The 16,727-nt window shown below is 44.4% G+C and overlaps 1 protein-coding gene across 1 annotated transcript; it reads left to right on the plus strand.

Moving 5' to 3' along the window:
- Positions 1–6,785: 6,785 nt before the first annotated feature.
- Positions 6,786–7,708, plus strand: LOC109751441 (uncharacterized protein At5g39865). Its single transcript, XM_020310329.2, has one exon. The coding sequence runs from the start codon at positions 6,786–6,788 to the stop codon at positions 7,479–7,481; it is 696 nt and encodes a 231-aa protein (XP_020165918.1). The 3' UTR covers positions 7,482–7,708.
- The last annotated feature ends 9,019 nt before the right edge of the window (positions 7,709–16,727 follow it).

The following is a 16,727-nucleotide window of genomic DNA, read 5'->3' on the forward strand; positions in this document are numbered from 1 at the left end:
ATGTGGCGAGACTAATAGTTGTCTACTCAAAGATGGCCCACGCATCTGTGCAAGCACCGATAAAGTATAACCATGTTCCCCTCCTTGCACATATGTGTGCTCTCCTCTTCCTTCCCTTGTGGAACCCTAGAATTCATATTCCTTGTGAATCTCATATCGGATCTGGAAAATACTGTCTAGTGTGATGCTAAACATGTCACTATGTTGACACATACTCATGACGATAACTTGTTATTTAGATTACGGAGCATTTTTTTCAATTCAGACACTATAAATGAAACTCAAAGTGAACTATAACGCAATGCACCATCCCTCCCTCACATGATATATATAACACATTAGGGCTGCACTCTAGCGTGCAGGAAAAGATGCCCCCTCATTGACATCTCCATAGTTCCTTCCTTCTAAGTATATACTTTATGTTTAGAAAAGGGTCCTTACGAAGAAAAAATATAAGTATTATTCTTCTCATATTTATAAAATAAATTTAGAGTCATTTATGTTCTGGCTTACTATTTTTGTCGACAACATAGTTAATTATTTTGTATGACGGTGATTATTTCATAAATTGTGGTGAAATTTCGTATCAAAGTATTTATGACTTTGATGGCTTGACATTTTGATACATGGTAAAGATGTGATGATTGATGAATTCAATGGAGGTGCTCTAAAATTTTTGCCCATAGGTTTTGTCCAACCGTGCACTTGAAAAAGAAAATCATTGTGAGAAGGTATTAGGCAAGGTTCATATTACTTTTACGGGTTTTTTCTCAGTCGTTGAACTTCTCAAATCTTTCTTCTATGTTTTCTAAAATCTTCTCCAACCTAATTCTAATAGACCCCGAAGAATCATTATTTTGAGCTATCCAATGTCTCCACATTGAGATTCCCAAGGTGGTGTGGAGATGAACACATTTTCTGTTTGAGACGAGCAGAAATAGTTCATTCACAATCACATGATGTCATCCCATGTGTTGGCCGGCCATTTTTGTCTCTCCCATTATTCTATGCCATGTTGTTGTTTTCGTGGTTGGGCTTGTTTCGCATAATATTCTTCTTCTATTTTCCTTTTTTTTACTTGTTGGTAGTTTGTTTGGCAAACACTTTTTGCTAGGTTGAGCATGTAGCGGTGTCCAAAAAAATATTACACACCGTCAAGGGACACAAAAATCCAAATCTCGCCTACTGCGAGTGCAAGTTCATGCTCGCCTCAGAGCACCTCGATGCGGCCGACCCAATATAGATCGACCGGAGCCAGCTGAGCAGTCAATCAGATTTTTGGGTTCCGAGCGGGATGGTTTTTCATCATTTTTTCTTTGACAATAATTTTGTAAGTTTTCGGACTTTTTTGTTTGGTTACTGTTTTCTTCTCTTTTTGATTTCTTATTTCCACTATTTTTCTATTTTTTTTCTTGTATTGTATTTTTATTCATTTTCTTATTTTTTTCCTTTTTTAATACATGTTGACACTTTTTCAAATACACCTTGAACATTTTTTTCAATACACTTTGAACAATTTGTAAATACAATTTTAAACATTTTACAAATACAAATTAAACATATTCCAAATCCATGTAAAACATTCTTCGAATAACTACAGGGTGAAGATTTTTTGAATACACGTTAGATATTTTTTAAATACATATCAAACTTTTTTATAAATAAATGGTGACATTTTATAAATACATTGAAAAAATAACTACAGGGTGAACATTTCTAGACACACCTCCAATATTTTTTCCAAAAACAAGTTGAATGGTTTTAAAGATACACGTCAAACATTTTTAGATGCACATTAAGTTTTTCTTAAATGGGCCATGAATTATTTTAAGCATGGACCGAACATATTTTAGAAAAATACAAACTATTTTTAAAATACATGAACATTTAGAAAAATACTTGGAGACTTTTAAAAAGTACATGAACTGTTTTTCCATATTTTACCCGCAATACAGTAAGTTTTTTAACAGAAAAATGTAACAACAATTATAGAGCGAAGCGGACGTGGCGGGAGCTTTTATACGCCGTGTTCCGCATCAAAGACATGCGCCGCCCATTTGCGTGATGCTTTTGCACAAACAGTAAAGGTCCTAAAAAGTCATGTGCATGCAAGGAATAGTACAAGGGACCCAACTCGCGCAGCAAGCCACTTGCGCTGATGAGCTTTGGTGATAGGCAGCGCGGAACATTAGGAAACTATCTGCAATGACAGATTTGAACATTTTTTGAAATTCCAAACAAGTTTTTAATAGTGAATATTTTTTAGAATTTTGATCTAAATTAGAAAAAGCAAAATATGAAATCATGAACTTTTTTAAAGATGTGAATAAGCTTTAAACATGGAATTTCTTTGAAACTTCAAACAAAATTTGTTAACATGAACATTATTTTCAAATTTCTAAACATTTTTTGAAAAACAGACATTTTGAAAGTTTGTGTTCTTTTGCATAAAACTCAAACTTTTCTGAAAACCCGAATATTTTCTGAAAATGTAGATTTTTTTAATCCGTGAACATTTTTAAAATCTTGAACAAAACTTGAACACGTGAACATTTTTTGAGAACATGACATTTTTTAAACAAGAATATCTTTTAAAAGTCCAAACAAGATTTGAAAACACAAAAATTATGGAAAAAAAAGGAAAGGAAAGGAAAAAATGAAATACAAAGAGAAAAAACAAACAAGGAAACAAAAAATTAATAGAAGAAAACAAACAGGAAAAAACGGTTTTCGGAACCTTCTCTAGAAGGTTCCCAAAATCAGTTGGCTCACACTGTGGTAACGCTCAAAAGTGGGCTAGCCCAGACCTTGCGGTTTGGCGGTTCGCCTGTGCGAAGCGCCGGCCACCTGTCACAACGAGCAGCAAATAGGGTTTTCGGTGGTAACGCTTGCTAAAAGTGAGGCATCAAAGCGTCTTATAAGAGCAGACAGATAGGGTGACTGTGGGGGCACCGATCTGCAAGACCGACGCCTCCGAATTGTACATTTAATAGTGGCCCTAAGATCAGGTGCCACTAAGTACAACAAACTGACATAGTAGCATACATTCATTACAACACAAATAAGTCTTACATAGGGGTGACGAACTAGGGTCTAGTCTTACATAGATAAGTCATAAAGGCAACTACTTTTTTCAACAGTGCAGCGGAAACAGCGACGATAACTCGAACCCACATAGCAAGCCATAACCAATAGGAAAGCTGTCTGGGAGGTGGCCTAGTTCACATCGATGTATCCATAACATGTATCCTTCATACCTGGCCAAGTTGATAGTCAGGGACAAGCCAGGTGAGTACATTGAATGTACTCGCAAGAAACCAAAGGAATGTAATAACAGAATATTCGTGCAAGGCTCAGTACAAAGAGAAGCTACTACTCTAAGTTTAGCAGTTTGCGGAAAGTTGGTTTTCAATGCATATGTCCTACTTTTGAAAATAGCAAGGCCTCATGGTCCGAAGAACCACGTAGCCTCAAGTCACAGATATCAACATAATCTTCTTAACTTGAACATCAACTTGGTCATCTCTGCATCAAGTCTGGGTACTCAGTACCCCTCATTCTCATCATCATCCACATTCTCATGGCATCACAATCATCATACTCATAAACAGAAGGACTTGGTTTGAAGTGTGGTCATCCTAGTTGTCCTTAACCGTGGACATGGCTATTCGAATAGTTTTAACTCTGCAGTGGGTGCACACTTTACCCACAACATCCGACGTACTATCCGTGAACCATCATGCCCCGTGATACCTCAAGTATCCGAGTGTAGTACTCGATCATTGGCCATCCCCAAGACTGGCCCTGACGTAGAGACAAACCCAAAGACCACACAACCCCCATATAGTTCTCATGAGGTGGACTCCTTCGATCCACACAACCCTCATCTATCATGGAGGGGATCCCAGCGTGAGGGTCTATTCCAGCGTCACATCAAGGTTCAAGTCAAGCCCAGTTACCAGGGTATTGTGGTTGCGCTAAAGGTTGGGTAGACGGTCACGTTCTTATTCCAATCCTTCCAAAACCTTTCATCACACGATCTCACATTATCGAGTCACCCATTTACGGGTACTCACAACTTCTTCGAATCTTTGCGTGTCCAACATATAGTTTCCCACCCATCTAGCATGGCTAAGCAACTACCATAGTGTTTAGCTATGACCATTGTGTTTCCCGGGTTATCAAGGTCAGGGTAATAACGACATCTAGGATATCACCTATGTCATCATGCAAATGGGTTCAACTACTAGCAATGCATAATCGTAAGTTTTGATGCATGAAAATAAACTACATCATGTGCAAAAACATGGGTGAAACAACATGGTCAAAAGATTGCTTGCCTGGCTCATCAAAGTCTTCAAATGCTTCCGGTCCTTCTCCAAGTCCTTCGTCTACCTTGTTATCTAACGTCAGAACGAAACACAATAAGCAACACAACAAGGCAGAAAAATAAAAGTGCTCTAAAAATTTAGGAGACACTTTTCTAGGACCCCACTTGTCATGTGAAAAATGACCATAGTGACTTTATTGATTGTGGAGCTACTGGTATTTATGAACATTTCATTTTGTTGGAATCAAAAGAAATATGGACTTGCATGAAATCCACAGAATGCCTTTTTATAAAAATGAGTGAATGCACTCATTAAATCAGGCATGATTTTAGAAACATTTAGAAATTAGTTTCACTGGATTGAGAGTTCAAATGAATATTGTAGGAATTACCTAAGTTGACGTATATTTTGAAATGATCTATTAAATGGACCAGACAGAATGTAGTCATAGTAAAAATGTTCACCATGCCTTGCTAAATAGAGCATAATTTAAGAAACATGCAAGAATTCGAATCATTGCATTTGGACCTCATTTGAATCGTAGGGAATTATTTTTAGTTCACTGGAAAAAGAAAAAAGAGAAGCCAACCGAGATAGACGGGCCGATCGGCCATATCCAGCCTAGCCGACCGCACCGGCCGCGCACGCCAGTTTAAACCTGGTAGGCGGGGCTGACCTACCAGTGAGAGAGAGATGGGCAGGAGGGCATGACACGAGGGGCCCGAATGTCATCCCTGTCCTCGGGCAGGGAGGTGGCCGATCTCTCCGGCGTCGATGCAGGTGATGGCCGGAGAAATGGAGGGCACCAACGGACTCGGGTAACTTCTGCATGTTGGGTGGTGGTTGAGGTGGTCGCCGTAGACGCCGAAATCGACGGCGGTGAGGTGACCCGAACGGCGGCGACAGAGACGATGATGGATTCATTGGCTCAGGCATGAAGACCTGCGGGAAAACATCGCATGAGCTCTGCCTCAATGAAAGAGAAAGAGTGGGAGAGAGAGAGGGAGCCGTGGGGTGTCCGGAATCGGCTGGTTCGACGGTGACCCGAGACGGCTCCGCCGTGGTCGATCTCGATCTTACCGAGGGCTAGACAAGGGGCTTTTGGGCGCGGGCAATGATTGGGTGTTGGTGGAGCTGGATGGGAGTGGAGGAGAGTCCGGGGGCTTGCTCCATGGAGCACCTCGAGCTCTCGGTCAAATTCGCGCTCTGGAGCGCGCCCGAGGCTCGGTCGTGGTATTTGCAGTGGACTGAAAGCGTGGGGAGGGAAATGACCATGTAGATGGGAATGCGTGGGAGCATTGCATGGCATCGAAGCAAGGAGAGAGCGACAATTGTGGCTTGCATGTGTCGGATGCTCCCGGCTCGAGTCATGGCTTGGGCTTTGCTCAGCATCACTAGGGGTGCAGATGGTTTGTTTGGACACACTGGCTTGGCTTAGAATGGCTGGGTTTAGTGGCATGGCATCAACAATGCCATTAGTGCACTATTGAGCATGCTCTGGCGATTTCAATGATTCCAGGGATGAGGAGAGGTTTTTTTGAGAGGTTTGCCACGGTCCAGGGGTGGGTTTTCGTCAAGTCTTGGTGCTGGGGATCAAAAGAAGATGAGGGAGAGAGAAAGAAAGTGCTCCTGCCCCTGTTCAGAATGCTGGAAGCATGCATTTGAGCAATGATTTGGGTCAAATTGATCACTGAGGCTGGCATTAGATGAGCTTCATTGCAGGAGGGAGCTCTGGTAAAAATTTGGTGGCATTTGAAAAAACTTTTCTTCACAAAAGTTTCAAAACCAGATTCTGCATGAAGTGAAAAAGAGGAAGTAATCCAAGCCAAATGAATGGTCTGTTGGCTCAAAATTGGCAGGGTGGACATTTAGCTATACAAGAGTTATTTGGCATTTTTTTAGAAACTTCCCTGTGTAAAAGTTTCAAACCCTAGAAATGGGTAGAACAGAAAATTGTATATATACGAAAATCCATATTTGCACCCGGCTGACGAAAAAAATTAAAACAAATACAAGAAAAATTCACAAAATTCCAATTTTTTTGTGCAATAGACAATTTGATGCGTGAGGTCCGCTCCAATTTTTAAGTCTTTTGGACATATGAGCTCTCAGCAAAAAAGACAAATCTTGGACATAAAAGAAATCTTAGTCAACTTATGTGTATCTCCGCTCTCCATTCAGCTTCCAAATTAAGAGATGGAGCTAGAACAGATCAAAGAAAACCAACACCGAGCAAATGGACGCCACACAAACACTCGAGACAGTTAAAAGGCATGGTTAAATTTAGCAAAGCCAATGGCCGGGCAGCCAACTAATTAGGTACCAAAGCCAATACGCGCGCGCGCGCACGATCGGGCGCGCACGACCCCGCCAGGCTTCCTCTCCACCGCGCGCTCTCTTCCCCTTGGCGAACCAAGAAACGCCCGCCGACCTCGCCAGCCTTCGACCACCGCGATGTGGTCGTCGTGGAGCCGGCGGAAGCCAGCCGCCGGGCGGCTCACGCATTCCCCGTCGTTATCCCCGTCTGTCACGTCGTCGTCCAAAGAACACAGCGGCATCGGCTCCGTCCTTGATGACGCGGCGCCACCCGCCGCCGGCGGAGGCAAGATCGTCCTGCACCGCGTGCGGTCGTCGACCAAGCTGCGGACGTGCAAGTCGTTCGCGGCGGCCGAGGAGGCAGCGGCGGCGGCGGTGGCGGGCGAGCGGCGTGTCGTGCTCTACTTCACCTCCCTACGGGCCGTGCGGCCCACGTTCGAGGCCTGCCGCGACGTGCGCGCCATCCTGCGCGGCCTCCGTGTCGGCGTCGACGAGCGGGACGTGTCCATGGACGCGGCGTTCCTCACCGAGCTCCGCGCGCTGATGCGGCGGGACCAACCGCCGCTGCCGCAGCTATTCGTCGCCGGACGCCTCGTCGGAGACGCGGACGACGTGCGCGCGCTGCACGAGAGCGGGGAGCTCCGGCGCGTCGTGGCCGGGGCGCCGCAGCTTCCACCCACGCCGTGCGCGTCCTGCGGCGGCTCGAGGTTCGCCCCCTGCGTCGCGTGCGGCGGCAGCCATCGCTGGTTCAGCGAGAAGACTAGGGGGTTCCGTGTCTGCGCAGCGTGCAACGAGAACGGCCTCGTGCGGTGCACCGCATGCTCCCGCGGCTGAAGCTCGTCACATATCGGAGGCGACCATATCGCGCATGGAACTGGAAGTGCTGGCTATCTCAATTATCAAATGTGCCTGCCCCATTCGATTGAAATCCAAAGGATATGTTCCTCAAACCGTGTGATTTGTGTGAAGATCGATGTTTGGACGTGGTTCAAGCTTAGCTGATGTTCATGAATAGAAAGATCGATTAATTAAAAGGAGGGTAATTGCAGATTTCTCACCCTATTTTTCATGAAAATTGGGTGAAATCGTAGTTGAAGAAATAACCTGCGGAAAACCCCGAAAGAAATTTGCTACTCCCTCCATTCTTAGGGAGTAGATATGATTACGCCCCGAATGTTATATTTTGTCTCTCTATCACACTTTAAGCAGTTTCAGATTCGGCATATTAGAAATTTCCTATATGTAATTACTCCACAAATCTAAAGCAGTGTTTGGTAGGCTGCATCATCATGGAACAGGCCGAGTGTGTGTAGGAAAAACACATTTGGGGAAAACGCATTTGATACCGTACACACAGGGATTTGGCTCACATGTACACGAACATTAAAGCAGCCCAAAGTCTGGCTCGCTAGTAATGCTCAAATCGACCGTTTCCAGCGAGTCAGGCTGAGTCGAGTGCAAAGGGGGCACGGTGTATGCGGCGTTGCAGGGAGAAAGGGGCGTAGAGATGATGGGAGACCAAAATCTGGCGGCGTGGGATGGCGCGGAATCTAGCATCACCGCACCCCCCAAAAGAAAAATATTTACTCGCTCACCTGTAGCGCTAGAACAAACCTAGCCTCAGTTCTTGGCACCGGCGGCGGCAAGGACTCAAATCTGCAGAAGCAGCGGTGGCGGCTTCAATCTTTGGTAGGAGGACCTGGTCCTCCCCTTGGTCTTTGACTCTATCTCGTCCTCCTCATCTCCGCCATGGGCATGTCATCGGCTTCAAAGGGGGTAAGCAGCATACAAACCTCCTTATGATGTTAGGTCGTTATGTACAGTTAGTGTCAATTTCACCATTGCTTACTGCAACATCGATGTCGCCATTAGGTCGTTATGGACGAACGAATCAAGTTGATTGTTCAGACAACATCATTCATTGTTGTGATCCAGCCCTAGGCCATGTCGGTCCACAAGAGAGTTGTTCGTCGGAGTGATAAGTCTGTCATCCATTATGGACCATTGTCAATCCGAGATAGGGAGAGTATAGCGAATCTAAACTAAATCTACAGCGACGACGACATAGAGGTTGCAAACATGCTTCAAATGCAAAGGGCAACGTTTTCATGTTTGTGGAGACGTTCAGAAACAGGGGCTGCTACAAGATAGCATCTAGACCTGTGTGGAAGAGCAGGTAGCAATGTTCCTTCATGTTGTGGGTCATAATCATAGATTCAGAGTGAGTAACAACTCGTTCAAGAGATCCATGAAGACCATTTCCAGGTATTTCAAGCAAGTCTTGTATGTTATTGGAGGGTTAAGGAGATCCAAGAAGAAGAGGGAAGATGATGATGATGATGATGGACTTCCCCCTAGTTTGGCATCGATGAACTTTCCCCTATTGAGCCATATGACTATTAATTCGTATTATAATTTGTTAATAGTTAGGATGAACTAACATTTGTTTACTAGCTAGGACCGAAGCTATGTTAATTTCCTACTGCATGTGTAGTGTACTGTGTGATAAGGTCATCATTAGTGAGAAGCAGTGACCACAACCGCGCACAACCAAACACCATGTTCTGCACGTTGACAACCATAATCCAAAAATGTTGCCAACCAAACAACATGCATGAAACTGCTCACTGGTGCAATGCAGGCTACCAAACTATGTGTAGAGCAAGGTTTTTGGTCTATACCCACTCAGCCATGTCCAACTCAGCCACAAATACAAATACCTCAAAATCCATGCAGTCTACCAAACGCCTCCTAATACATTTTAAGACCATGACAAAGTGGCAGATGTCTGGACGCAATGCGCTAGAGCAAATGGGGGTACTCCGAAGTATTATGATATCCTAGTCACATGGCATGTACTACCAATACTAAGAAACTTGGGACTCTGGTTTCCACTATTCTTGTTAGAGGGAGACGTCCAACAAAACAAGGACAAGGTGCATGCTCGTCTCAAGCCCATTAGTGAAATGTTAAGCATGCAGCCTTGCACATGTTATTCATATTTCATGGACCCTAGTTGAGAGTCGATACTGGCAATCGTGTAAGGACGGTGGCTGGGTGCGGGAGGGGCGATTCATGTGGCCAGACACATCTAGTAGCCATGTGATTAGGGGTTGAAAGTGCAATCCTTATCCATGGGGTTTTTGGTGATCAATGGCATCATGGCTCAAGGGACTAACGAACATTCAAGTCTATTTCAAATCACATTTCAAAAGATGCAACTCGGGTGATGGTTGATGACCCTCAATTCTTCAACAAGAAGTTTTCACCATGTTAAGTACCTAGGATTACCTCATCACCTTAGGAGGCTAACAAGGGTTGACACACAGTTCATCATCGACAAAATAGCCTCCATAGCTTCTAGATGCAAGGAACGCTTGATCCACATGGCAGGTTGGCTTGCACTCGTCAACGCAATTATCATACTTTTCCTGGTGTATTTCCTTGCAATCTTTATCCCATCCAAATGACTGATTAGGATAAATAAATGCATTAGAGCCTTTCTTTGGAACGGCGTCGAGGAGTCTATGGGGGCCACTGTCTGGTACTCTGGTCAATTGGCACATAGTCTGTCGGCCCAAGACGTTGGGAGGCCTTGGGGTCAAGGATGTGGCTCAACTATTAGGTTTTGATGGATCTAGTTTGATTGGATGGACACGTCCAAACCTTGGGTTGGCACTACTCTTCCAATCACAACGGCAAACAACGAGTTCTTCGTGGCGTCCACTGTCATCGGGATTGGAGATGGGGCCACAACAAAGTTTTGGCAACCTGATTCGTTGCAGCGGCAAGCTTTGGTCATGCTTGCACCTGGCATCTTCAGGCTCTCCCTTAGGAAAAATATCACCAGGAAAATGGCTCTGATTGACAACAGATGGATGAGTTCGTTTTGTGGAATAAACTCGACAGTGCTGCTGTAGGAATCTGATGAGGACATCCCAACCATGGACACCACACCACCAATCATCAGCGGTCCAATCACAAGAAGCCGTGCAAAGAAAATACATGATCAGGTGAATGCTAACAAAATATTATCATTTGACCTTGAAACCATGGTTGCCTTCACCTCCTTCGTTGTTGGTTGAACTCAGGTGCAACATCGAAGAAGGCAAAGAAAATTTTCAGCCTGTGCTGAAACAATCTTTTATGACGAAGAAACAAAGTTGCGAGTTCATGAAGAAATAAGTTGTCTGCTGAGAGAACTATGTTTTGGCACTGATGAAACAATGTTTTGTACGAGTTTAGATATCCCAACTTGTGAAAGATTTCCAGAACTCCAGTTTGCTGCTGAAAAAACATTGTTTCGAATCCAGTGAACAATTAATGTTTGGTCGGGAACAACCAACCACCTCCAATGAGAGATTTCATGAAGCTACCTCATTAAGTTTCGAAGCTCGTTTGGTCACACCAAAGTTGGTTCTCTTTCCCAACTAAGCTAGTTTGATTTCACACCTATCCGGGGGGTGTTCCTATTATAAATAGGCTAGCTCTTCCCTTCGTTGGGAACATTTGCCATTGCTATCAAAAACCAAAGACATAGACTCCTCCTAAGATTGGAGAAATCTTATTATCCTTATTCTCGTGATTCCTTGAGAAGTCGCTCCTAATCTATGATCTATGACTAGATCGTGTTGTGTAGATTAGAGTTTGTGGTTTCCCTTGCGGATTGCCACTACTGCAGGATGCTGCTAACGCGACACTACGATCAGAGACCCTTCGACGAAACTGTGTGCGATGCATTAATCGCAAACGGTGCTGTAAAATAACCGTCAAAAAAGATGCAAAACGTTTGCGATGAAGGATACATCAAACACGGTCCAGATTTTAGTTCCGTGTGCGATGCCGGGCATACAGTTCAGTTCAATTAACTATTTACGATGAGGCAGAACAAAAGAAACGGGCAGGCAGATGAAGGCGTGCGCGATATACGGCATACGGTTCACTCGGATGAAATGTTTGTGATTAGGCGGAACAAAAGAAACGGTCAGCCAGATGAAGGTGTGTGCGATAGAGGGCACACAGTTCACTCGGATGAACTGTTTGCGTTGAGCCAAGATAACAGAAACGGTTCAATATAACAAGATCTATGTGATACACGACAAACAGGTCTGTAATCAGAAATATGGGCGAAGACCAATAATAACATAGACGATTACTTCTAATAAGACGTATGTGATATGCTGTCTACACAACATCTATTGGCCATTGGGCGATGGGCGGTCATCCGGGTACACCATAAGGATGCGAAGAGGCATCCTATATCAGCAAGGACTAGTTGTTCCACCAATAGCTCATCTAAGAGAACTCTCAAGTTAACTATGCTTAGGCTGGAGCAGCCACCAGATGGGTGGCTAGATGGGAAGTTGTCTTGATGTTAAATTAACTGATGGGATGGGTCATAAAGGTCAAATTAAGTGACCTCTATGATCCATCCCATCAGTTAAATTAACCTAGAGGTCCTTGTTTTTTTGTTTTTAACACATGTTAAAGAAGGTCTACCGCATTACTTTTTGACAATGTGCGATACGTGGCATACAGTTGATCCATCCGACTTGTTTGTGATGGAATAAGCTGTGTGTGTTGTGGGCAAACGCTTGCTAGTATACAACCATTTGCGATTGATGAATTCATCACCAACGGGTTCCCTAGTGTGGTCCGTGTTCATCTGATCATCATCTACTTCTTGTGCTAGTTTGATGTTCCTTATGTGCTAAGTTTCCATTAATTGATGGCATTTTATGAACACGCCACCGTTTTCTGCCATTTCCTCACCTGTTTCCCGCCACCCAGCGATATTGCGCATAAACCTAGGCGGCGCGACGCACGGAGGTAACAAGCGTAGCCTGTAGCACATCCACCTTTTCCAAGCATGCCAACCCACCAAAGCGCTGCCTCTGCCATCAACCTCGTCGACGAGGAAAACGAGAAGGCGCCACGGCCCGTCGAGGCCGAGGCGCTCCCCGGCAACGCGATGGACGACGTCGTAATGTGCGTCATCGCCGGGGTTGAGCAGACCCTTGGCGCATGGTGCTTCACCGCCGCGGATCAAGATAGGCATGTCAGCGCCGAGAGGCTGCAACTCGCTGCACAACATGATAGATGGCGCGCCGTAGAGCAAGCTAGGCGCGTCCGCACCGATAGGCTGCGGCTCGCCGCACGACGAGACCGTTGGAGCGCCACAGAGCGAGAGGCGTGGCGCGCCGCACAGCAAGAGCGGATCCATCGGCGCTTGCCTGCTGTTAATGGGTTGTCGCAACTGGGTACACGTCCCGTCAGTACCCCCATTCCTCGCCAGGAGTGGGCAGAGGCCCTCTGCGCCGTACTTGCACCAGAGACCGACAACGCCGTACTTGCACCGGACACCCGCCGCGCCATTCGCATGTGTCGCGCTGTTCGCCTTGTCCGCGGCCGCTCGATGCCAACACGCTGGTCGGTAGGCTCGACCGCCTCCTTTGCCCAAGTGTCCACCTGGGCGCAGTAGATTGCGCTCCAGATGAAATAGCCAACCTGGAGCTCGAGATTGCGCTCCAGATGTACCGCGAGCGTGTTGACCGCTTGGACAAACGCCCGCACGAGTTCAGGCAGAGCCAAGAGCTACCGTAGGCAAGGGCTGCTGGTCATGGTCTCTTTGACGCGTTTTATTTTATTGGGTCATTTCAACGTGGATAGCTATGTATTCACATCAATCATAGTATTGTTGTGTTTATTGCTCTGTTTCAATGTGTGTACTCTGTTTTCCGTTCTTATATGTTCTGTTTCAATGTGTGTGTATACGATTTTCATTCTGTATATGTGGATGATAACAACTAGATTCAAATTAGTATACAAAAACAGATAGAAAATGGAATTCATAATATATATATATATATTAATTCTTCATTAGTTCATCACAGAATATATATAATATCATCACATATACATGATGATACTTAACTACTAGGTACAATGCATAAAATTGAAAACGAACAATACTAAAACTAATAATCCCTCCTGGGGGCAGTATTCTGGCAGCACCTCACCATCAGCTCCCTGGTGCGCGGCGTCTTCCCAGCGCGGAGGTAGTGCTCCGCCTCCTCCGCCTCGCAGCGCTTGACATACAGATCTGCCTCTTGCTGGGGGACGAGCGCGAACGATCATGCCATTTCGTTGGGCGCCCACTGGAGCTCCTCGTCGGTGGCACGCTGGAGCTTATCGGCCGACCTCCACGCAGCGATGAGGCGCCTAGCACCTTTGACCTTCCTCGTGAAGTACCCATCTTCGTACACCTCCTCCGCACGATGACGCGCCCGCCCCCAAAGCTCCACCGCCTCCTTTTTCCAGGCGGCATCACGAGCTTCACATGACGCCTGGTACTTGGCTTCCTCCTTCGCCATCTCCTTCTTGAACACCACTTGCCTGGCTTTCTTAGCCGGCGGCAGCGACTTCCATAGACAAAGATTGTACTGGCCCCAAAACCAATCCAAATTTGGGGGGTCCGGCGCAACCTCGTCCGGCGGCACGTAGGGGTCCTCGTCACTGCTCTTCGAGCGAGCGTCCTTGGGGGGCGGCGACTCCTTGTCGGCGCGTGGGCAGACCGGTGGCTCCATGGCAGAGATTTGTGTGTGTGAGAGAGAGGGCGAGCGAGGGAAGGATGTAGATGAGAATGCAGGCGGGACGACGTGAGCAAGGTAGTATTTATTGGCGGCCAGAATCTAGATCGATGGGAACAGTACAACGCCGGTCGCCGGAATTTACGAGTACAATAGTTTGAGTTACACACAATTCCCGTAGCAAAATCCGTGTGTGAACATAATAGCTGACGGTTTCCAATACAGAACCGTGTTTAATTAATAACCCCCGCCACTCACCTTCCAAACCTCGAGGCGCAAAATAGAGTGTCAATCGTGTGGGGGCCGGTTGTCTTTCCAGATCTTTACATTTTCTTTTTTGAACATCAGATATTTACATCGTCTGATGATTTTTTAACTCGCACACAAGTACACAAAAATATGATTTTTCAAACCGTTATGGTTAGCCGTTGCATGTAGATGTAGTTCAAATTTGAATTACGGTCATTAAATGGCTAGAAAATCACTTAAATGTCTTTAAAAGGTCAAATGACCCCTAGAATTTTCCAAATTTTCACATGACAGTTTTAGTAGTGCACGTTAAACGTAGAAAAAAATTGAAGGCCGTAAGAGGAAGCTATCTCCCGTTCGTCATCAAACATGCATTATTCCCTCTCGGAACCACGAGCCTTCCAGTGAGTTGCTCCGGTTTGTGAGGGGTGTGTGTCCAAACTTTCGTCAAACAGGCCAATTTTTTTACCACATCATCTTGGTGGCATGACATTACATCAAGCAAGGTTTCATGTTTTTCTGATCATTTTTTAATTTTTTGGAATTGAAATGCCATGGCTCTCCATGCATGTGTCCATGCCGTGAGACCAATATGTTTGAAAATTCCTTCTAATTTACTGCAGATGGAATTAACTCGCACACAAGTACACAAATATAATTTTTCAAACCGTTATGGTTAGCCGTTTCATGTAGATGTAGTTCAAATTTGAATTACGGTCATTAAAATGCCTAGAAAATCACTTAAATGTCTTTAAAAGGTCAAATGACACCTGAAATTTTCCAATTTTTCACATGATAGTTGTATTAGTGCATGTTAAACATAGAAAAAAAATTGAAGGCCGTAAGAGGAAACTATCTCCCGTTCGTCATCAAACATGCATTGTTCCCTCTCGGAACCACGAGCCTTCTAGTGAGTTGCTCCGGCTTGTGAGGGGTATATGTCCAAACTTTCATCAAACAGGCCAATTTTTTTACCACATCATCTTGGTGTCATGACATTACATTAAGCAAGGTTTCATGTTTTTCTGGTTATTTTTTTAATTTTTTGGAATTAAAATGCCATGGCACTCCATGCATGTGTCCATGCCGTGAGACCAATATGTTTGAAAATTCCTTCTAATTTACTGCACATGGAGTTAACTCGCACCCAAGTACACAAATATGATTTTCAAACCGTTATGGTTAGCCGTTGCCTGTAGATGTAGTTCAAATTTAAGTTACGGCCATTAAATGGCTAGAAAATCACTTAATCTCTTTAAAAGGTCAAATGACCCCTGAAATTTTCCAAATTTTCACATCACTATTGTATTAGTGCACGTTAAACGTAGAAAAAAATTTGAAGGCCATAAGAGGAAGCTATCTCCCGTTCGTCATCAAACATGCACCATTCCCTCTCGGAACCACGAGCCTTCTAGTGAGTTGCACCGGTTTGTGAGGGGTGTGTGTCCAAACTTTCGTCAAAAAGGCCAATTTTTTTACCACATCATCTTGGTGGCATGACATTACATCAAGCAAGGTTTCATGTTTTTCTGATCATTTTTTATTTTTTGGAATTAAAATGCCATGGCACTCCATGCATGTGTCCATGCCGTGAGACCAATATGTTTGAAAATTCCTTCTAATTTATTGCACATGGAATTAACTCACACACAAGTACACAAATACGAATTTTCAAACCGTTATGCTTAGCCGTTGCATGTAGATGTAGTTCAAATTTGAATTACGGTCATTAAATGGCTAGAAAAAATCACTTAAATGTTTTTAAAAGGTCAAATGACCCCTAAAATTTTCCAAATTTTCACATGACAGTTGTATTAGTGCACGTTAAACGTAGAAAAAGATTTGAAGCCCGTAAGAGGAAGCTATCTCCCGTTCATTATCAAACATGCATTGTTCCCTCTCAGAACCACGAGTCTTCTAGTGAGTTGCTCCGGTTTGTGAGGGGTGTGTGTCCAAACTTTTGACAAATAGGCCAATTTTTTTACCACATCATCTTGGTGGCATAACATTATATCAAGCAAGGTTTCATGTTTTTCTGATCATTTTTTAATTTTTTGGAATTAAAATGCCATGGCACTCCATGCATGTGTCCATGCCGTGAGACCAATATGTTTGAAAATTCCTTCTAATTTACTACACATGGAATTAACTCGCACACAAGTACACAAATATGATTTTTCAAACTGTTATGCTTAGCTGTTGCATGTACATGTAGTTCAAATTTGAATTATGGTCATTAAAT

Source organism: Aegilops tauschii, chromosome 1 (genome assembly GCF_002575655.3).
Source record: "Aegilops tauschii subsp. strangulata cultivar AL8/78 chromosome 1, Aet v6.0, whole genome shotgun sequence".
NCBI classification, from domain to species: domain Eukaryota; kingdom Viridiplantae; phylum Streptophyta; class Magnoliopsida; order Poales; family Poaceae; genus Aegilops; species Aegilops tauschii.

Coding starts and splice junctions, on each gene's coding strand:
- LOC109751441 (XM_020310329.2), top strand. CDS start 6,786: ATGTGGTCGTCGTGGAGCCGGCGGAAGCCAGCCGCCGGGCGGCTCACG.